The sequence below is a fragment of the Macaca mulatta genome, chromosome X (assembly GCF_049350105.2).
Source record: "Macaca mulatta isolate MMU2019108-1 chromosome X, T2T-MMU8v2.0, whole genome shotgun sequence".
Lineage (NCBI taxonomy): Eukaryota > Metazoa > Chordata > Mammalia > Primates > Cercopithecidae > Macaca > Macaca mulatta.
In genome coordinates, this window is record NC_133426.1 from 19,468,769 (window position 1) to 19,491,980 (window position 23,212).

General features: G+C 41.4%; 1 protein-coding gene and 1 pseudogene across 12 annotated transcripts in view; one reads left to right on the plus strand and one right to left on the minus strand.

Moving 5' to 3' along the window:
* SH3KBP1 (SH3 domain containing kinase binding protein 1) overlaps positions 1-23,212 on the minus strand; it is a 361,405-nt gene that overhangs the window by 206,900 nt on the left and 131,293 nt on the right. For all 11 annotated transcript variants that reach the window (XM_077989618.1, XM_015127045.3, XM_015127044.3 and 8 more), the window contains one exon: positions 13,037-13,160. In XM_077989618.1, the coding sequence (XP_077845744.1) occupies positions 13,037-13,160 (124 nt within the window). The remainder of the gene's footprint in view (positions 1-13,036; positions 13,161-23,212) is intronic.
* Positions 21,621-22,824, plus strand: LOC694887 (prothymosin alpha pseudogene; annotated as a pseudogene). The gene has a single exon (XR_013413222.1). The product of XR_013413222.1 is annotated as a prothymosin alpha pseudogene (transcript).

The window sequence follows — 23,212 nt, forward strand, 5'->3', positions numbered from 1 at the left end:
AAAATATCATTTGTTCAAATACAGCATTTTATAATTTCCACTTATCCGCCTTCTGAAAACTAGTGACTAATAAGTACTAACAATTTTCTAAATATAAAAGGGGAACATTTTTAAATTAACAAGAGTGTTCCACAAGGGCTATTGTAAAGAAATCTTCGAAAGTTAAATTCTTCTATGTATCAGCAATAGAAAAAATATGAGGGGGAAAAGATCCTATTTACAAAAGCCAACAATAACCACTATCTATCTGGGAATAACGTCATCAATAAGCAAGACTGCACAAATAAAACTATAGCATTTGACTCAACAGAGTGACATCCCATGTTACTGGCTGACTAGAATTAGCTGTTTAGAATTCAGAAGCGGATAGATGTTTTAATTTACAAGAATTAGCTTACTGTGATGTTTGGGGAGGAGAGGTGAGGAAGAAAAGGTTTTCACTTATATACTTGTATATAAAGTTGGTTTATGAAGCAATGCAAAGCTTTAAACAAAAATGTTAGAAAAATGTTAATTCTTCTAAAAGTGACTTATAATTTTAATGAAATTAAAATTTTAACTTGATGACATGATTTTAAAATAAATGAGAGTAACTAAATCATTTTTGAAAATGAAGGGTGATAGGAAGGCTAAAAGCTTGCCATACAATATATTAAAATATATTATAAAGCCATAATAGTTAACCATATTAAGAATGGTAAGACAAATTAATGGTATAGAAAGCTCAAAGATTTTCATATATATATTAATATTACATGATAAATAAGGTATCATTAAATCACTGGGAAGGGCTATTCAATAAATGGTCCTGGAAAAGTGGCTATTTCAAAATAAAAAACAATTTGTATACTAACCTCATACTACACATCAAAATTCAATACAGATTAAAATTTTGAAGTAAAAAATGAAGCCAGTATAAAAAAAGGAGATAAGCTAGGTGATAATTTATTCAGAGAAATCACAAAAGAAAGCATCAATATACTAATCTACGTAAAAATTTACTACTTCTGTGCATCAAAATCAATCGTAAACAAAACTTAAAGCAAACAAATTGGGAAGCAAAATTTGCCATGAATGACAAAGGAATAGTAAGTACACTAACCAGTAAAAAAAAAAAAAAGGATCTCAATATAAAGGGCAAAGATTATTAACAAATGATGGAAGAAAAAATGTTCAAGCACTCGATTAATCTGAGCAATTCAAGCTTAGAACACTAAGCAGCACTCTCCCCACTTCAGTAGTGAGACAGATCAGTGCAAGCTTTCAGGAAATCAATTTGATAATGAATCCAAGTCCCACAAAATATACACACGCTTTTGTCCAGTAATTTCACATCTAAGAAATTTTTCCTAAAGAAATCATCAGAGCTGTGAATAAGATTTATGAGCAAAAATAGCCAATGCAGAGTTACTGACAACGGCAAGACAAATTGGAAACATAAATGGATTCTTTCCTTTCTAGCAGAGGCTCTTTCTACAAAGCACAGAATTTAGAATATAAGAGGTTTGGCTTTTGATTTACAGAGAATCTCTTTTTTTTTTTTTCAAGAAATGAACAATAGGATGCCACAGCCAGTTCTCTACCCTTCTCAAATCGATTATCTAATATTTAGGTCACCCTTAGCAAAACAGTGTCTTTTTGATCCCTCAGACCCACTATCTCCTAGGCAACTGATTGAATAAAGAAAAATATAAAGCTTCGCTGAGAAATATATAATTTTAAGCACTTGAATAAATGGAATGACACATCTTGTTCCTCAGCTGTGGGAAGGGGGTTAGTAGTAGGGGACATAAGAGAGAAAGAGGCAGACAGACAAACATAGCATTTTAACCCCCATTTGTGTTGTATTTTTTAATAGCTTTATTTAGATATAATTTACATACCACAAAATTCACCCATTTCAAGTGTACAATTAAATGGTTTTATGTATCTGCAAGATTGTACAGCCATGACAGCAGTGCAATTTTAGAACATTTCTATCACCCCAAAAAGAAACTTCACGCCCATCAAAAATCACTTTCCATTCCCACCTTCAGTTTAGGCAAACACGAATCTGCTTTCTATCTCTAGGGATTTGCTTATTCTGCACGGTCATATCAATGGAATCATCCAATATGTGGTCTTTTGTGACTGGCTTCTTTCACTTAGCATAATGTTTTCAAGGTTCATCCATGAATGAGGACTTCATTCCTTCTTAATGATATTCCATTTTGTGAATAGACCACATTTTGTTCAGCCATTCATCCACTGGTGGACATATGGGTTGTTGCCACTGTTTGGTTATTATGAATAATGCTGCTATGAACATTCATGTACAGTTATGTGTGGACATATATGTTTTCATTTTTCTAGGGTCTGGAATACTGGGTCATAATGGGTGACTGTTTTTCAAAATGGCTATACCATTTCACATTTCCACCAGCAGTGGGTGAGTTGTTCATACTATTCCCTTACAATCCTTTTAATTTCTCTTAAGATTGGTAGTGATGTTTGCTCTTTAATTCCTCATATAGTAACTTAAATCTTCTCTCCTTTTTTCTTGATCAGTGTAGATAAGGTTTATCAATTTTGTTGATCATTTCTAAGGATCAACTACTTGTTACATTGATTTTCTATAGTTTTTCGATTCTCTATTTCATTTATTTCCACTGTAACCTTTATCGTTTCCTTCTTTGTGCTTGCTTTTAGTTTGCTCTTCTTTTCTAGTTTCTTAAAGTAGAAAGGCTATTAATTTGAGATCTGTTTTCTTTTTGTATATAGGCATTTGCAGCTGTCAGTTTCACTTGAAACACTGCTTTAGCCACATGCAGTACATTTTTGTATGTCATGTTTTCATTTTCGTTAATTTCAAAGTATTTTAAAATTTCCCTTGTGAATTCTTCTTTGGCCCATTGGTTATTTAGGAGCATACTGCTTAATTTCTATGTATTTGTGAATTTCCCCAATTTCCTTCTATTGTTGATTTCTAATTTAATTCCATTGTGATTGGAGAACATACTTTGTATGATTTTAATCCTTTTAAATTTACTGAGACTTCTTTTACAGCCTAGCATATGGTCCATCCTGGAGAAGGTTCCAAACGCATGTGATCACAGGTTGCTTCATGAAAACACTTTTTATTATTTTCCATAAATCCCTAATTTCTTCCCAATGCTCTGGGGTTTTACTAGTAGTTTACTACTTTTAATAGCAATTACTACTGTATTCAGTGAATGACACCCTACCCCACTTCACTCTATTGCCTCCCTATCCCAAAACCTATTTTCTTTACTCATTTTTAATCTTCACAATTGCCCTGAGGGAATTAACAAGAGCATTTCCTTGTTTTACAGATGGGAAACTTGGAAACACAGCGGGAATCTGCACTTGTCTAAAGTGCTGCAGAAGCTGTGGAGGTGCAGCAGCAGTGGTCTGGGGCCTCCCAACAGCCATCCTCCCTGCGACAAGGTCCTGCTGCCACTGAGCCTATTCAGGTCTCCAGAGAAACACAAATGCGACAAGCAGGCAAGTCCTCCTCCTCAAATGCTCTTTTTCATGCACAGGCACATGCAGGGGAAGCTTCTGGCTGGCCTCTCTTTCCCTTCCTGGTTGCAACAATGAAGGCAGCCCACCTGGCACTGCAGCTGGGCCCGCTGTTGGCCTAACCAGGGGTTAGGGAGGTGGGCCATGAAATGTCCTCATTGTTTGGGTACAACAGTCTTAAGACTTCAGAAGCACAAAAAGTCAAGAGTCCAAAGACTAAGCTGAGGCTGCACACGGCATCAGAGAGAGCAGGCTGTGATGACAGATCAACAGATATAATTAGAAGAAAATGCCCCTTTTCCAGAGCTTACTGCAAGTGAATATAGCTGCTGTCCCCATATAATGCAACAAATGCAACCAGTACCTAAATATCATCTACCTCTAATTAATTTTTTTTTTTTTTTTTTTTTTTTTGAGACAGGGTCTCACTCTGTCACCCAGGCTGGAGTGCAGTTGTGCGATTTCAGGTCACTGCAACCTTCACTTTCGAGGCTCAGACAATCCTCCCACCTCAGCCTCCCAAGTGGCTGGGACTACATGCACACACTGCCACGCCCAGCTAATTTTTGTATTTTTTATAGAGACTATATCTCGCTGGTCTTGAACTCCCGGCTTAAGAGATCCTCCAGCTTTGCCCTCCCAAAGTGTTGGGATTACAGGCGTGAGTCATCACACCTGGTCTAATTACCTTTCATTAATCTAGCAGCTCCCTACCCAGAAAAACTTCCCTTTGGAAAGGTGGCTCCCATGTGGGGCTTAGCCAAGGCCAGAGCCGAGGAGTGTCCTTTCCAATTCCCTGGACAGAGGCTCCATGTCCATTCGCCTGGGATGTCAATAAGTGGGGCCCTGTGTAACCTCTGTAACTCTGTGATTCCAGAATTCTAAAAAGGCAGGCTATGTGGTTTTTCCTCACAACCCCACATGTGGATTTATTACTTGAACTCAAATGCCAGCCTGTTTCACTAATAGGGAGAAAAGAACAAGGCTCTTCTTTATAAATGTTCAGTGTTTTAATGGCATCAAGAAAACCTAAGACTTCTGTCTTTCAATCAAGGCAAGTAGAGAAGGCAATGAGACTATGCTGACTATGTAGAGACTGTTGTCATAATAAAAATCACCTCTGGAATCGCAGGTTCCATCGTGATCCAAGTCCCAGGTAGACCTGAACATCCTGGCCTCACCAGTTGCTAGGTTGGGTGTCCTCAGCCTGCTTTTCATGCCAAAGCCCAGACTAGGACTTCCTCTCATGTGTCTAAGCCTCCTTCTTAGATACAAGGACCCAAGAAATGAGGATGCTTACAGAGCTCCTTGTCCTGTATCTTAAAGCCCGACATATCCCAAAGTGGAGTCTTAACTAGTATTCAGTAACATGCAGTTCCATGATCAAAGATTAGCAGGTCTCCTTACCATAGGCCATCTGAGAGCCTGTACTATGCTAATGTGCTTGTCAGTCTCTAAGATAGTGTTAGTGCTGCAGCTGTAGCTGAAATTTGACCAGAGAGGCAATTTTCTCTCCCCGCACCCTTCCTTTGTGGAATACTCAGAAGGGCTATAATTCGATACAACACACACTGGGAAATGCTGGGCTGGTTTCTATCTGAGCATGTCACGCTTGGTGCAAGGTCTCCTCACTAGTAGATGGAAATATACAATAGGACCCACTTTCACGACATGCCTCAAACTTGGGCACACTAAGATCCAACTCAGGCCTTGTGAAAATAAGCACTATATACAATGGTGCAAAGTGATTGAACCCAAAGTTATCCTCAGAGCCCAGTGTACTGTGTGGAGCTTGCACAATTCCAGCATTCTATACTGTGTGAATTATAAACTCCTCTGCAACATGAGCAAACTTCAGTGGGCACCGATTATATGAAGTCTGACTTTTACAAAGGTACTTAAGGATTCATGTCAGCAATGCAAAAAAAAGAAAAAGAAGTCAGACTTGGCCAGGCGCAGTGACTCACGCCTGTAATCCCAGCACTTTGGGAGGCCAAGGGTGGGCAGATGAATTGAGGCCAGGAGTTCGAGACCAGCCTGACTAACATGGCAAAACCCCCTCTCTACTAAAAATACAAAAATTAGCTGGGTATGGTGGCAGGTGCCTGTAATCCCAGCTACTCAGGAGGCTGAGGCAGAAGAATGGCTTGAACCCGGGAGGCGAAGGTTGCAGTGAGCCAAGACACGCCACTGCACTCCAGCCTAGGGGATAGAGCAAGACTCTGCCTCCAAAAAAAAAAAAAAAAAAAAATACTTCTATGTGCCTTATGCAGAGAGTTTGGAACTCTGAATGCATTATTCCCATAGAAGCAAAGTTATAAATGGTGATTAAGTTCCTAGACTGACCCATAATGCAGCTAAAATAAGTCACATCTGCAATATTATCAACTAAAAACTGAAAAATAATGAGATTAAATAAAAGACATTTTTATTTATCAAAAAATACTTATGCTCAGTGACATACCAAGCGGGGGGCAGTCTGTGCCCTGGCAAGAAGGGGCTGCCTGTAGAGAATTCACAAACAATAATGAAACAATAACGAAGCCAACAAAGTAAGTTGGCTTTTTACTTTCACCATCTGCTGACAATTGAAACCAACATTGGTAATTAAATATTGCTCCTTTGAGGAAATATGGGTTCAACAAGAAGTGAAGAAGTAGTTAAGGGTACTTGGAGCTATTAAGGAGGAGACTTTGGCATAGATATCTACAGGGATTTCAGTGTGATTCTTTATTTTGTCCAAATTAATATCTATACCTAGAGTCATGCCTATGGGAGTCCTTTTTTTTAAATCCTCATTAACAATAATCCAGGTCTGTAGGGGTATCACAGATAGAACAAGGATCAGGAAACAGAAGATTCTATGAGTTCAATGAGAAATTCTTAGATGAAAAAGCAAAGGGGCTAAAAAAAATCCATAAGTAATGTGAGAAGCCATGGGTCTGGGATGGAATTGCACAAATAATGAACACTGAGTCAGAGGAATCAAAGGCATCCTCCATCAAGATTCTCCCAAGGAGAAAGAAAAGGTGGGCAGAAAGAGGAGCTTCCTAGGAGAGCCACCAGGTGGAGCCACCACCACAAACCCACTTCATGGCTTGTCCTCTAGGTGGATTTGGGTGGACACCAGCAGGAGTATGGTGGGAGTCTTAAACCCACGACTAATCCATGGGAGACTCATTAGTGTTAATGTCTTGAAATCAGAAGACACAGAGATAGAAAAGGAGATTAAATATAACAGAAAAAAAATCTAAAAACCAATTTTATCAGTGACCCATACATAATCGCAACATGATCGCTATACCCTTCTATGTAGTTCTTACCATGCATTTAACCACCCCTCACTCTAGGCTCAGTAGGCTCAGAAAATAACATGAACAAGGGCAACACACACTCTAACATTAATTGCTGGTGCTAACAACGCAGTGTCCCAATAAAACTTAACAGAAACGCAGCCAGGGATCAGTTACTTTAAAAGACTTCTTTAAAGGCTCTTGACTCTCGAGCTTTTGAGAATGAAGGCCCACTGGAAAATAAGACTACAGATGCATATACAGATACATTCACACAGAGTTATATATTACTGAATGACTATATACCATACCCATCCCCATTTACTGCCAGGTTGCCAGATTTTCATTTCCCCTGGGAAAGACCAGCTCGGGTGACAGCCAAGAGCTTCTATACAACAGTAATGTCTTCTGTTAACTTTTATTCTATCTGTCCATAAACACCAGCTTCTTAAGTAAAATCAACAGGCAATCTTGAAACTCAAAGAAAAGTCTAACCCCAAATGCCACATTTTCAGATTCCCAGTTAACTGGCGAGAATTCACATTTCTTTCTCCAATAGAAAATTGGAAAGAAACAAAGTCTCATCTCTACAAACCAACCCCCAGATCTCACATTTACCTTAACAAACCACTGGCAAACCAAAGAGGTTGACATTTTCTTTATTAAGGACATACTTTTTCCCATCCTTTGTTTACAGTTTCATTTCTGCCAAAGAGCTCACAGCCTATCAAGATCCATGCCACCGCCTTGGCATCATGAGGAGCATTCCAGGCCCACACACTAAAAGCTAGAAAAAACGTTTCCCCTTCAGGGGAAGGGGGAAAAGGATGGCCGGTCACTTAGATCTGTTTAGGGATTGGAATGACCAGCGCTGAAACTATGAGGAGAAGAAAGGTAAACATTAAGCAAAATTCTTCTGACAGCTACAGGCAGCAGACCAAAATGAAGAGCCCTTCCGTGTGGCAAACACGAGGCCCATGTTAATGTGGAAGAACTTCTGTACTAACTTTTAAAGCAACAGTGTGTCACCAGAGGAAGAGCAGCCGTTGATCCCTCTGTTAAGGAAAACTTTTGAATGGAACCTGTCTGAAGGATTAAACACACCAGAAATGAACCCACAGAGCAATGTTCTACAATCAGTCATACCCACATATCAATTCAGAGAGCAACCCTCCCCCATCTTAACTTGAATCTCATGAGACAGACGATCTCACCTCGTAGCATCAGAGCTAGACCTGTTACAAATAACATCTTTTAAACCGTCAGATCTTTCTGCATTAATCTCTGGAAGGGGCAGTAAAATGCAAATGCATAACAAACCTTAAATAAAGATGGTAAAAGCAGTTTATCTTTGGGAAGGCAGATGCCAAAGTAGCAGAGCGACTTAAAAAGATGACTATAAAATACATTTTATATCAGGAGAGCATAATAATAATAGCAAAAAATAATAAATGTGCAAAATACAATAGAGACTTACCAAACACTGAATTCATGATAAACTGGAAATAGAAACAAGGACATATAAAGCCAACCAGAAACCCACGGAGTGGCTTCACATTCAGAATGACAGAAGTAAATATAAGACACATTCCCACCTTGCCATCACAACGATATAAGAAACGTGCAGCACTTTCTCAACGTTTCCCAAGGGATGCAACAGACTGAGGTTACTTGCAGGCAGGACTGGCTGATGTTTTTCCAGTCTTTATCTGCCCCAGTACCAAGCACAAGGCCAGGTGCATAGTAGGCATACACTAAAACATGTGCTATTGAATGTTCATGAATGTCTACCAAAAAGTGAGGAAGGAACAACGTCCAAAATTCCAGGCAACAGGAGATGTTCAGAGGGAGGCTGAGATACACTTCTCCACATGCACTGTTGACAATGTAAACGAGAACCCTGAGATGGAACCTGGTACTCACACGGGCCAGCAGGGTATTGATGGCAGCCTGGATACTTAACTGATCACATGAATAAAGTTAGCCAGGAAATCCTTCTAAGGATCAAATAATTTTTTCTTTTTTTTTTTTTTTTTTTCGTTTTTGTGTTTTTTGTTTTGAGACAGGGTCTCACTCTGGCACCTAGGCTGGAGTGCAGGGGCGCTATCACAGCTCACTGCAGCCTTGACCTTCCCTTCTGGGCTTAAGAGATTCTCCCACCTCAGCCTCTTGAGTAGCTAGGACTACAAGTGCATGCCACCACACCCAGCTAATTGTTTTATTTTTCGAGAGATGGGGTCTTGCTATGTTGCCCAGGCTGGTCTTGAGCTCCTGGGCTCAAGCAATCCTCCCACCTCAGCCTCCCAGAGTGCTGGGATTACAGGCATGACCACTGTGTCCAGCTTGATTTTTTATTTCATTTTTAATTCAAGTAGATAAAAATCTATATTCAAATGGACAAAAATCCACTGTTCATTTTCAAGAACCTATTTAGGATATTTGCTATTAACTGTTCAAACTTCCATTTTATTCCATTTTTCTTCTAAATTCAACATTTGAACGTTGCTGATTTTGTTTTTGTTTTTGTTTTTGAGACAGAGTTTCACTCTTGTTGTCCAGGCTGGAGTACAATGGCACAATCGCGGCATTTGAATGCTTTTTTTAAAAAGTCTCTATATATCAGTGCTCCAATTTAGGAGGGCCCATCATTCTCTTTTATGGGTTTAATGATAGAAGAAACAAAAGAATAAATCATTCTTAGAAGAAAACAGACAACTCTCTTCTGTCTGGTTCATCAAGAGAATGACATTTGTCTCCAAGTAAAGTTTTCACATTTTCTGGCTGTAACTTATTAATACACTGGAGTCTGGGATAAGTTCAGAACATACAACATCCATGCTGCAAGTTTAAATGAAAAATGACTTCTTATTCCTCAGGAAAGGCTTGTTTTAAACAGGAAGCTCTTTCACTGTGACTCAGGTAAGGACCACAGAAATGGCCAGAGGTGGGCACAGACACAAGTACCCCTAAGGTTCTAATGTGAGAATGTATAGTCAGTGGCTGCCAAGTCAGCTGGGAGGACCTACTTTCTCTCTCTCAATTCCAGTCACATCATCTTCTCAAATGAAAAGCCAGCCAGTCACGGTGGCTTATACCTGTAATCCCAGCGCTCTGGGAGACTGAGGTAGGAGGCTTGCTTGAGCCCAGGCGTTCAAGACTAGCCAGGCAACATGGCAAAACCCCAGCTCTACAAAAAATCAGTAAATTAGCCAGGTGTGGTAGCTCATGCCTTGTAGTCCCAGCTACTCAGGAGGCTGAGGTAGGAGGATCACCTGAGCCTGGGGAGGTCGAGGCTGCAGTGAGCCATGATCACGCCACTGCACTCCAGCCTGGGTGTCAGAGTGAGACCCTGTTTCAAAAAAAAAAAGAAAGAAAGAAAAGCCCATGGAGTCATTCCAGTACCTCCCTAAATCAATTCTGCAAACATTTACAAATGTTAAAGCTGAAAACTGAAACTAATCAGTCCCCAAACTAAGGTTTCCATAGCCCTGGCTTTTTCTCAAGGTTATGAATCGCTTCCTTCAAACCCAAGATGTCTTCTGACCTTATGCAGGTGTCTGAGGAGGGTGAGCTCATCCCACAATGTGAGGGACTACTACCTGTTTGCAGTTGCTGCCAAGTGAGGCGTGTCACAAGATGCAAAAACAGCTGGACGCAATTGGGCAAACTTCTTCAGCTAGGAGTATCTCAAGTTCAGGACCCAATGAAGTGGTTCAGTTTCAGACTCATGATAGAAACAGACATCAATCTTCCATTATTAAACCAACTTCAAGCATGTATCAAATGATAAGGTCCATATAAAGAAAACAGTCATCTCATCTTTGATCAAGTTGAAGGAAGAGAACTTGTGTTCATTCTGTTAAATTCTTACAAGGGTCCAAGGCTGAATCACAAGGTGGGCTCAACTCATCCTCTAAGATCCCACATTAGCTAATCAAAGCAGGCTGTTAATAAATCCTGAAAGCAACATCCTTCCCTAATAGCCACAACAACAGTAATAGACCAAAACATCCGAAAGGCTGCTGCAGACAAAGCTTGATGATGGAAGTAAAGGGGGAGGAGGGCCCTTCAGTCATTTACGATAACTCATAAAACTTTAAAAATTAGTTGGACAGAAGTGTTTACAAGTAACTAGAATCATCCCACAGATTTAGCCTCTGATCCTTGTTTTAAGGGGGGGGGAAAGTGTTTTTTTCATTGATTTTGGGTGGGAAAAAAATGTAGCTTTTGAGCTCAGTACAATGAACTATTTATCTGGCCTGACAAGGCCAATCAATCTACCCCCGCTGTTTATTATAAGGGGGAGCAGAATACTGGTAGTCTTGATGGGTGGGGGAGGGCCAGAGGCAGCCCTGGGCCTGGTACACAATGCTTCCCTTCAGCTGGAAATTTATGTGAGGCCCAGGTGACCCAGGAGGTCAGGGTGAAGCCTCGGACAGAATGAAGATGATTTGTTATGGACTTCATATTTAGAGAATGCCTCCGTGTACTCGGGTCCCACAATCACCGGCAGATTCCATATATAAAATGCCTCAGAGTGAAAGGTTGGCCATAACCAGGCTGCAGGTCCAAGGCAGAAGGCTTTCAAAATGGAATGTAAGGCAGTTAAGCCTCCCTCTGCATTCCAATTTCTCGTGAATGAAAAATTCCATAGGGGAACTGAGAGGCCAGATTTTCAGTGGTGAAGAGATAATCATCTGAAAAATTCTATTCCTTCGTTGATTTAAAGTTCTCAGGTAATTTTACTAAACTCATCCAAATAATTACCTCAATTCCTTACCTTAATTAATTCCTTCTCTTGTTAAATTAATTAATTACTTTAAATCTCTTATTGACTTGACAAACACCAGAGCTGGCCAAAGAGGCCTTGCCGCTGGTCAACGTGTGTACAATTGCCGTGCCTGCAGACCCAAGAGGCAGGCAGAGGAATGGGAGGGCTCCTTCTCATTGGTTTGGAAATACAGAAAGACTGAACTCTAGCTCACCAAATCCAATGAATGCAGGTCTCAGGAGTTTGAGAGCTTATTTGCAAGAATGCAGGAGGCACTTTTGGGCAAGACTGTAGTTTTACAGCAAAGGGCACTTAATTCTTAAAATGGGAAATCCCCTGCTTTGGTAGGATGAATTTAACAAAATAAGAAAAGAAAGAAAATCCTATAGCTGCTAACCAATGTGGGCCTCCAGCCAATATCTGATCTGAATAATTCAAAAAGGGAAATGTAACCCAGGGCAGCTGGAGGCAGTAGAGGAAGAGACAGGAAGGAAGAGAGGCACAAAGCTATGATCAATGTGCAGTTTACTAGACAAATTCTTATCCTGTCTAAATTTTATGAAAGATTAGCTGTTCTTTTTCCCCATGGTTATGTAAACCTGCCTTCTTTTTTTCTGGTTAATGGAACCCTTTGCTAATCTAGTTCCTGTGCCTCCTTTTGAACAGCTCTCTATTTCTCTTTAAGGAAGTAATAAGCCCACTAAAAGCTGGCAGCCGAGCACTAACCTACAGGCATGCTCAGCATGTGCCCTGGCTGGTCCGAGGTCGGGGAAAACTGAGGGACCCTAGGGTGCCCACAGTATAAAATTGAGTGAGGTTGTCTCCGCAGTCTTCTATTCTCTCTCACATTATTTCAAACCATTATCACCAAGAGGGGATGGGAGAAAAAACAAAACTCCAACAAGCTGATAGCTGAAAATCTGCCTTGAGATCTCAAAAGAGAGAAAACAAGATTGTTAAAGGTCTTCTGGTCAGACAGATGTGTTAGCTATATCTTTGCATATTCTGCCTCATAAACTCAGACAGGCAGGGTCTGCGCTACGGAGCCTAGCAGTTGGAGAAAGAACTTGATAAGGTTTGCCTTAAATTAAAAGGAGAGTATGGTCAGACACACTGCTCAGGCCTGCACCACAGCATTCTCTAAATTCACCTTTCATCCATAAGAATAGATATGAAAGTGAAATCTAAAGCCCCAGAAAAGTCATCATTTACAAATGTAGTCCACTTTCCCACTGTCAAAAAATATTTTTATTAGTTCCCTTTATTACAGTTACTATACATACAGTCACTTGCCAAGTGTGTGTGTGTATGTGTGTCTCTCCAAAACATATACCAAAAACCAAAAGGACAAACTCTATTCAATTTTTCAGCAATATAAAGTTTGACACAGTTCACCAGAAGTTTCCAGTTTTTGTGTGCAGGGAGGGGACCTCTTTTTCCTTTTCCATACCTCTCTTATTGGTTCTTAAAATCGTTTCAGAAGACAGCAAAGAGTTTCCACTGGGCACTTCGTGCAGGGGCTTTTCTGGAGCTTTGTTGGCGAGAGGGTCTTTCTTCATCTCTTTCTTTATTTCCTGTGAGGACAGATAAAAGGAAAACAAGATTATAGTTTGAAACTTTAGAATGCCTCTTGGACTATCTTAAGCTTCATCTTTCTGGAAATGAACTATAGCAATGCCAACTTAGCATAACATGATGTTTTAAAAACACCATTTTCTGTATTTTTGTAGTTTTCTTACATTTATTAGAGAAGCACCTGGTCCTATAAAATGGAATAAGCCCCAGTATGGTGAGGCGACCTTATGTAACTATGGCCATTCCATGTGATTATAAAGAGAATGAGTGAAACATAAAAGCCACCATACAGCTCTAAGTGACAGCCTGTTCTTGTTAAACAATGACAAGCTTTGGCAAAGCAGACTCACCCCCTTAAAAAGGCTTCTGATTTCTCTTCTTCTCAACAGAGATTCAAAGAAGCATATTCCCAAATTACCATTGTGCTCACAAGGATACTAAACCCAAAAGAAGATGATTCTAATGCATTTATAGTCATCAAGTTCCTCTGCCTTTTCAACTCTCAACAAAGAAAAAAAATAAGGACGGCTTATCACTCTAGATCAGGGGTCAGCAAATGAAAGCTCACCACTCACTTTTGTAAATAAAGTTTCATTAGAACACAACTATACTCAGGCATTTAAGTATTTTGTACGGCTGCTTTCATGCTACACCAGCGGAATTGAGTAGTTGTAACAGAGATCAAAGTCTAAAATATCTGGCCCTTTACAGAAAAAGTTCGCTGACCCCTGCTCTAGGTGGACTTTTAATCAAAGCTCCATTAAGATCTAGATGTCTAAAATCTGATGGCTAATATAATTATTTCAAATTGCTTTAATAATTTACATAATTGTTTTCAAAAGCATTAATAGACCAAGGTAATAGTGACTCACAAAGTGTAAGTCTGTATACAGGAATTCCCCCCAAAGGAGCAAGGAGTTTCTAGGCTTGTCTGAATCCATAATCACAGTAACTTGGGGAAAAGTGAAAGCTTAGGGGCTGATCCAAAGCATGGCTGAATGTCAGGAAGAGCTCAAAGATGAGGAATGTGTTCCTTAAAAAGAGCCCATGAGGTAAGAAATGGGGATTGGCTCCCCTCTGGAAGGAACAGAGATGCTAAATAAGGTAGAGGGCCATGATTAGGCCAGAGCAGAGGGCAGAGGCAGAAAGAAAGCAACAAAAGTTTGTCAAAACAATGCCACTCCCCGCAGCTTCCTGCACACGCAAGAGTGTGTTAGTTACCATATCCAATTCCCCAGTTGCTGGCTCTGTTCACAGCAGCCTCACCCCTCTCTTCCTCCCTTACCAGGGCCCCACCGGAAACCAACAACTGGGGCTGGCGCTTTGCTACGTTGAGCGTTTCAACTGGCGTCCCAGAAGCCTAACTAGGCGAAGCTCAGCCCGAGGCCAACACCGGTACCTCTGCACACCACACAAAGCTGTGTGTGCTCGCATGTATGTACAGGGACACCTACCTCAGCAGCCCCAGCACCTGCTAGAGCAGCAGTTGCTGGGGGTTCCTGTAGCCTCACAGGCAGATGGCATCAGGGGACAATCTGCAAACATTGCCCGCCTGAGCCACATGACAGGATGCTAACTTGGTGATGGCTGCCAGCCTGCTATGGCTCTGAAAGTAAAGACAACAAGTCACCAAGTGGGCTCATTTCCTCACCGGTTGCTTCTTTGGGGGAAAAACAGTTGCTCAAACCTCACTTTCCATCGCAGTGTGGGTATGACTGTGCACGCGCAAATTCCCCACCTAGACACAACGTGATGCAGTAACACAACAGAGCATAACACCCAACTTTGCCAAGGAGTAATTCAGAGAAAGTCAGTGGGTTGAGGACGACATAGCAAGTGCCTACTTAGCACTAACTGCTAATGGCATGCAGCCGGGGAAGGGTGAGAGAAGCAGTGCCAGCATTGTGAGGCTGGGGTGGTCCCTGGAGAAAGCCTCAGAAGCCATGGTTCTCAAGAAGGCTCACCCTTACTCCCCAATGCTTCGGAGCAGCACATGGGGAGCAGTTGGCTGGGAAGGACTGGTCTGATCAAGAGCAGGTGCTGAAGGGCTGAGAAACTGGCACCAAGAGAGAGGCTGGCCCATAAATTCCAGACTCCATTGTTCCCCCAGTGATTGTTTACATTTGCCAAATAGAGAAGCTGAATGATAACTGAATTGCTTAAGTTGCTTCTTTAGGTGGAAGCAGGAAGGAGACAAAACCTAAAATATGTCTTGCATTTTTTTCACAGAAACCAATCGGACACATGGCCGTGGCAGTTAATTCTATAGGCTCCCCACCTGGATAACACCCAGGCTCAGTGCAGCCCCATCCAAAGCCAATACCTTCTCTCCAACCTGCCCCTTCTCCCAGGAAAGGGCAGCCTGTCTTGTTTGGTACCCCATCATCCACCCACTTACCCAGAGTAGAAAACTCAGTATTATCCCCCTATCTAAGCAGTCACCCAGTCTGGCTGCATCTACTTTCTCAGTCTCTCTGTTTCTTTCTCATCCTCCTGTAATATCTTAAAAACATAAAGGGGAAAAAACATAAATGCCAAGCAAAGGACTTGAATAGACATTTCTCCAAAGAAAACATACAAGTGGCTAATGAGCACGTGACAAGACGTTCAACATCATTAGTCATTAGGGAAATGCAAATGAAAACCACAATGAAATACCCTTTTGTACCTACTAGGATGGCTAGAATTTTAAAAGAAAACAAGTGTTGATGATGTGGAGAAACTGGAATCTTTGTATATTGCTAATGGCAATGTAAAATAGTGCAGCTCCTGTGGAAAACAGTATGGCAGCTCCTTAGAAAGTTAAATATAGAATTACCAGGTGATCCAGCAATTCCACTTCTAGGTATATACTCAAAAGAATTGAAAGCAGGAACTCCAGCAGAATTTAAAGCTTTGCCCCCAAGGCAAACTTGTATGCCAGTGTTTACTGCAGCTTTATACATAATAGCCAAAAGAAGGAAATAACCCAAGTGTCCATTAAGAGATGAATGGATAAACACAATGTGGTTATAGCCACAAAATGGAATATTATACAGCCTCGAAAAGAAATAAAGTTCTGATACATGCTACAACATGGATGAACCTAGAAAACATTATGCTAAGTGAAATAAACCAGACACAAAGGGACAAACACTGTATGATTCCACTTACGTGAAATATCTAGAATAGGCAAATTCATAGAGATAGAAAGTAGATTAGAGGTTACCTGAAAGGTTGGGAGAGGCAGAATGGGGAGTTATTGTTTGATAGTTAAAGGGTTCACTTTGGAGTAGTGAAAATGTTTTGGACATAGATAGTACGGATGGTTGCACAATATTCTAATGTAATTAATGCTACTGACTGTACACTTAAAATAACTAAAATGGTAAATTTTATGTTACATTACCACAATAAAAGGAACAGAAAACCCCCACAGGAATAGCAGCTAACATTTGAGTGCTTACCATGTGCCAAACCCTGCTCTAAGAGCTTCACCTAGACTGCAACATTTAATCTACACTATAGCCCTACTCAGACACACACACACACACCAAGACCCAGGGGGCTAAGCAAACTTGCTCAAGGTCAAACAAGTAGGAGCCAGAATTGGAACTCAACCTGTCTAGCTTCAGAGCTCATCTCTCTCATTTTTTTTTTTTCTTTTGAGACAGTCTCACTCTGTTGCCCAGGCTGGAGTACAGCAACGTGATCAAAGTTCACTACAACCTCCACTTCCCGGGTTCAGGCAATTGTCATGTCTCAGCTTCCCAAACAGCTAGGATTACGGGCACGTGCCACCTTGCCCAGCTAATTTTCGTATTTTTTAGTAGACACAGAGTTTCGTCACGTTGGCCAGACTGGTCTCAAGCTCCTGACCTCAAGTGATCTACTCAACCTTGGCCTCCCAAAATGCTGGGATTACAGGCGAGAGCTCATCTCTTAACCATTCTTTCCCAGAGTCCTGCCTGGATTATAATCATGTCTTCTTGCCTCCAATCTCTCCCCTCCCAGTTCAGCCTCTACATAATGGACACTCAAATGTCTGCTGTTCTTGTCAGTCCCTACAGAAATCTCCAGTTACTTCCAAAAGACCGCAGGACAAGCTTTCATTCAAACACTTTTCAAATTGAACAGCAAACCACAAGTCCCTGTGTACTTGCTTCTGGCTAAAAATATCTGACATGCATGCTGACCCCACAGAATCAATTACCATGCAAATATAAGTTGGGGGGTGGTGCACTGCTTGGACAACACCTTATGTTCACAGAATCCTGGCGTCATGGACTCCTATCCACAGGCTCTAAAAATAGGTGATGATGCTAGCAATAATACAACTGTACACTGGCAAAGGCTTATAAATTAAAGTGCTTTAGCAGCTATTTTTTCACTTGTTCCTAACAACAACACTGTCAGGGAAAAAAAAAAAAAAATCAACCTGATTTTGCCAAACATACATTTTTATACAAGAATAGTGAGACCCAGTCAGAGAAGATGCAAGACCAGATGAAGGCCACAAAGCTAGCAAGGGGCAGAGCTGGCCACGAGACCAAACTCTGAGCCTTCTAGGCAGAGCTCTCCTGCTACATCTCACTTCCTAAGAAGAATCAGTGGCATGACTATAGGAGGGAGACTGAAAACCACTCAGCCTATGGCTCCAGTGGAAACCTTAGCTTCCCTCCACAATTAAATGATGTAACAGATCACCTTACCTATAAAGCCCAATACTATTAGGCCCAAATCTTTGAAGTCCCTTATTATCCATCCACATAGAAGAGCTCCTTCCTGCAGGGGAGGGTTGGCTTGGAACTAGAGCAACTCCTGCCTCTGCATAGCTGCCAACAGCCATGTACCTGGAGCTCTCCGAGGTTCTGATCCAGGTCATGGGACTCTGGATTTCCTGGGACTGGGGGTTCCTAGACCCCCAGACTTTAATCGCAACTTTCCGACCATCAGGCCCGTGTTTTTTACCATTTGTTAAGAACCTGGGTCCTATAATCTCAGTAGTAGAGGCCACACCCTGAACCAGAATTACAGACCAGGAGGGTTTATGGAAATGCATACATAACTGCCCACATATATAAATCAGCAACGATTTTGCTTGCTTGAAGACAATATAGAATAGACAGGGTATCAGCAAACCTCTTCAGAAGGCAAAGGAAACCCAGCTTCTCTTTATCTCAAATCTGATCTCTTAACAATGGAAACTCAGCATGTACAATAAAACCGAGGTCATTAATAAGATATCAATGCTGCAAGGACACTTCAGCTATGTCACAAGGACCACTTAAGAAAAGGAAGAGAACTCACACCATTCCCTTCCCAAAAGCATTGTACCAAACAGAGCCTGGGATGGCTCACCCACATTCAGAGACCAAAAAGCCCCAATAATGCCACTCTGGCAAAAATTTTCCACGACGCATTCAGCGGCCTGCAAACAGCAGCCTCGCCGGGCAAACACATGATGTGCATGCAACTGCAAGCTATGCTAGGATGGTCTGCTTTCTGATAAGCTGCGTTGCCTGGATCTGGCTGGCTGCTGAGCCAAGTTGGCTACCTTTTTTTCTATTCTCCGTCCCCCATCCATTTCATGCTTTACAGGTACTGGCGAGTTGGCTGGGTTCAATGTTAACTCCTTTAAATTAACTGGTCAGTCTGTAACCAAAATACTACACAGTAAAATACCAAAATATGATCAGTTTGGGGGCCCCTCCCTCCCCTCATCCTTTACTTCTTTCACCATTCATAACACAGGTTAAGGCACAGGCTTCACGATGAATTGAGAATGATGCTGTGCATCAGAAAACCAGAACTAGTACTACGTCATCATTTATCAGAGGTGTGACCTTGGGGGCAATACTTAAAGTCTCCATGCAGCCCTTTTGACATCTGTAAAAGAGGTCTAACAATAAACACACGATCCAAGAGGTGTCTTCAGGATCAAAGAGTGAATTAGAGAGTAGTATACAAATTGATTATCTACTCTCATTATTAAATAGCAAATACTATTTTAAAAAGAACTATACATAACAACACAGATGAAATTCACAGTCATAATGTTGAATGACAGAAGCCAGACACAAAAGATTATATACTGTATGATTCCAATTATGTGAAACCCAACAATAGGCAAAATTAATCATTGGTGAGAGATCTCAGAACAGCAGTTACCCTTGGGGAGGCGTGCAAGGGAGCCTCCTGGGAGGATGAAAATGTCCTATAACGAAGGCTGGGTGATGGTTACACAGGTGTACACAGACCAAAATATTCATTGAACTGTACTTCTAAGACCTCTGCACTTCACTGTATGCAATTTCAACTTAAAAGAACACCACAGATGCTTAAACTGAAAGAAGATAGATTCTTTTAAATTGAAATGTACTGATATTTCGTCCTAGGAGGTCAGAAATACACAAAGCTAGTGCTTGGGTATTTTAATGTTCATCTCAGGTGGTGAGATGTTTTCTGGGATCAACATCAATGGGGCAGGTGGTTGGAATGTGCTAGATGCACTCTATGGAGTGGGTAAGCCACGCGTGTCTCATCTCACCTATCCAATCAGATGAATGGATCTGGTCCCAAGAGGGCATCCTTGTTCTCCACCTCAGCTGTTTTCCCCCTATCTTGCCAGATTTCCCTCTCTCCTATCACCAACAGTATTGGCACACAGAGCTGGCTGGGGCCACGGACACCAGGGAAAGCTGGGCACCACCCTGACCTGCCCAGAATGCTGGTCCTGGTACTTCTCTCTGCATTCGAAGAGCTGAGTGAGGTTAGGCAGAGCCCCCTTGGCTTAGGGTGGAAGCAGGGCAGGGAAAACAGACATCATTCATCAGCCTGCCCTCAATCCTGCTCTATTTCTTTCTGGAGGAAAGGCTTCCTTTAGACCCAGACGTAGCTGTGGGATCACAGCTGTGCCCCCTGCACTAGTTCATAGAAAACCATTTTGCAAAATTACCACTGGCAGGCGATTTTTAAAAATCACTAAAAACAAACACTTATACCAAATCTACTGATCAAGAGAGCTTTGAATAGACACAGAATCCTAGAATAGCACATTGCTCCCCCACATGCAAGTCTCTCCCCTGACCCCACCCCGCCCCAAGCAAAAGGCAAGTTTGAGGAACAGCTGCCCCGTGAGTATGTTCCCTTTGTGCAGAGACTGTGCCTTCCCAGTATTTAGCTGTCTTCACAAAAGGCTGGTCTGTCTCAGAACACCTGGGAAGACACAGCAAGTATTCTGAGAGTATGGCAGACTACCAAGGGGAGCTTCAGCTGTAGCTATAAGATTCTGTTTCTTTAAAAAATATATCTGATTACCACGATAAAAGAAAATACCCATGCTATCAAACCACCAAGTGCACCAACTTCATTAGAGAGAACTGTAAAGAAGAAAAAAATATATAAAGTAAATATAGCAAAATATGAGGATTTAATAAAGCAAGGGTGGTGGGCACATAGGTATTTGTTATATGCTTTAAATATTTCATAATTTGCCCTAAAATTACATAGCGAAACCATGTTGATGTTCTCACACCACAATGGCTTTCTCATACTTACAAAATATGCTGATGCTCAGAAAAGTGCTTTGATATATACTGATAAATATTCCAATGGTATTTTCAGCTCAAAGCTAACAAGGAAATTTCAAGAAATGTAACAGGTCTATTGCTGTGTTCTATGTCAATCTTTAACTGCACATTTGCAATATCATATACTTGCAGTATTATCTCCCAAGAATCACTGATAACACGAATAGGAAAATAACAAGAACATGAGAACAAGGGCAAGAAGCTCTTGACCTGCAGTAAAGGGATGAACACTATAAAGACCACAACAAGTGACAGACACTGGACAAAAATGAATGGCTACCTTTGTGTCCCACAGAGATAATGTTGCTTCCTGATGTACAGTGTAATTACTTGCATGATTGTTGGTGCCTTTATGTTTGCCCATACCCCACTAAACATCTAGATTATTACCACTGGATCAAAGGGTGTCAATATCAACCAGTTGTTTGGACACTTAAAAATATCTATCAGATGAATGACCAATTTAGTAGACTGTTATGGGCAAGACGGCTATCTATAGATGAAATAGAGTATTTTCCTTTTTTTGGTGGGGGGGAGGGAAGAGTCTTGCTCTATCATAACCTCTGCCTCTTGGGTTCAAGTGATTCTCCTGTCTCAGTCAGCCTAGTAGCTGGGATTACAGGCACTCACCATCACATCCAGCCAATTTTTGTATTTTTAGTAAAGACCAAGTTTCACCATGTTGGCCAGGCTGGTCTCGAACTCCCGACCTCAAGTGATCAGAGGCAGAATATTCTCAATTGAGCCCAAAGCTGCAACAACATGGAGATCTGTATCATCCCTATAAAGATACGACTGGATCACCATCAACTTCTCACCTTACAAGATGCAGATCAGGCTTAGGAGCAGAGGGAAGAAGATAATACAGTAAGAAAATTCATGTGTCCCACTGGCTGCTCTGAAAAGCCATCTTTGCATTGTTCCTCGTCCGCCTCCGCCGCGCGCTTCCTCCGCCGCCGCGGACTCCGGCAGCTTTATCGCCAGAGTCCCTGAACTCTCGCTTTCTTTTTAAATCCCCTGCATCGGATCACCGGCGTGCCCCACCATGTCAGACGCAGCCGTAGACACCAGCTCCGAAATCACCACCAAGGACTTAAAGGAGAAGAAGGAAGTTGTGGAAGAGGCAGAAAATGGAAGAGACGCCCCTGCTAACGGGAATGCTAATGAGGAAAATGGGGAGCAAGAGGCTGACAATGAGGTAGATGAAGAAGAGGAAGAAGGTGGGGAGGAAGAGGAGGAGGAAGAAGAAGGTGATGGTGAGGAAGAGGATGGAGATGAAGATGAGGAAGCTGAGTCAGCTACGGGCAAGCGGGCAGCTGAAGATGATAAGGATGACGATGTTGATACCAAGAAGCAGAAGACTGACGAGGATGACTAGACAGCAAAAAAGGAAAAGTTAAACCAAAAAAAAAAGGCCGCCGTGACCTATTCACCCTCCACTTCCCGTCTCAGAATCTAAACGTGGTCACCTTCGAGTAGAGAGGCCCGCCCGCCCGCCCACCGTGGGCAGTGCCACCCGCAGATGACACGCGCTCTCCACCACCCCACCCAAACCACGAGAATTTGCAACAGGGGAGGAAAAAAGAACCAAAACTTCCAAGGCCCTGCTTTTTTTCTTAAAAGTACTTTAAAAAGGAAATTTGTTTGTATTTTTTATTTACATTTTATATTTTTGTACATATTGTTAGGGTCAGCCATTTTTAATGATCTCGGATGACCAAACCAGCCTTCGGAGCGTTCTCTGTCCTACTTCTGACTTTACTTGTGGTGTGACCATGTTCATTATAATCTCAAAGGAGAAAAAAAACCTTGTAAAAAAAGCAAAAACGACAACAGAAAAACAATCTTATTCCGAGCATTCCAGTAACTTTTTTGTGTATGTACATGGCTGTACTATAAGTAGTTGGTTTGTATGAGATGGTTAAAAAGGCCAAAGATAAAAGGTTTCTTTTTTTTCCTTTTTTGTCTATGAAGTTGCTGTTTATTTTTTTTTTTGGCCTGTTTGATGTATGTGTGAAACAATGTTGTCCAACAATAAACAGGAATTTTATTTTGCTGAGTTGTTCTAAAAAAAAAAAAAAAAAAAAGAAAATTCATGTAGTCCCTAACTTTTTTTAAAAAAAAAACAAGCAATACTTATTTCTTTAACTGGGAATCTTAGACATTCAAAATGAATTTACTCATTTAAAAATTAAACCTTTAAAGCATTAGAAGAAAATAAAGAATGTTTCTACAATCTCAGAAAGGCAAAAAAAAATTAACACTTTGACACAGAATTTAGAAGGCGGAAAAGAAAGGGTCAATACATTACAGAATGGCAGGCGCGGTGGCTCACGTCTGTAATCCCAGCACTTTGGGAGGCCAAGGCAGGCGGATCACAAGGTCAGGAGTTCGAGACCAGCCTGGCCAACATGGTGAAACCCTGTCTCTGCTAAAGATACAAAAACTTATCAGGGTGTGGTGGCGTGTGCCTCTAATCC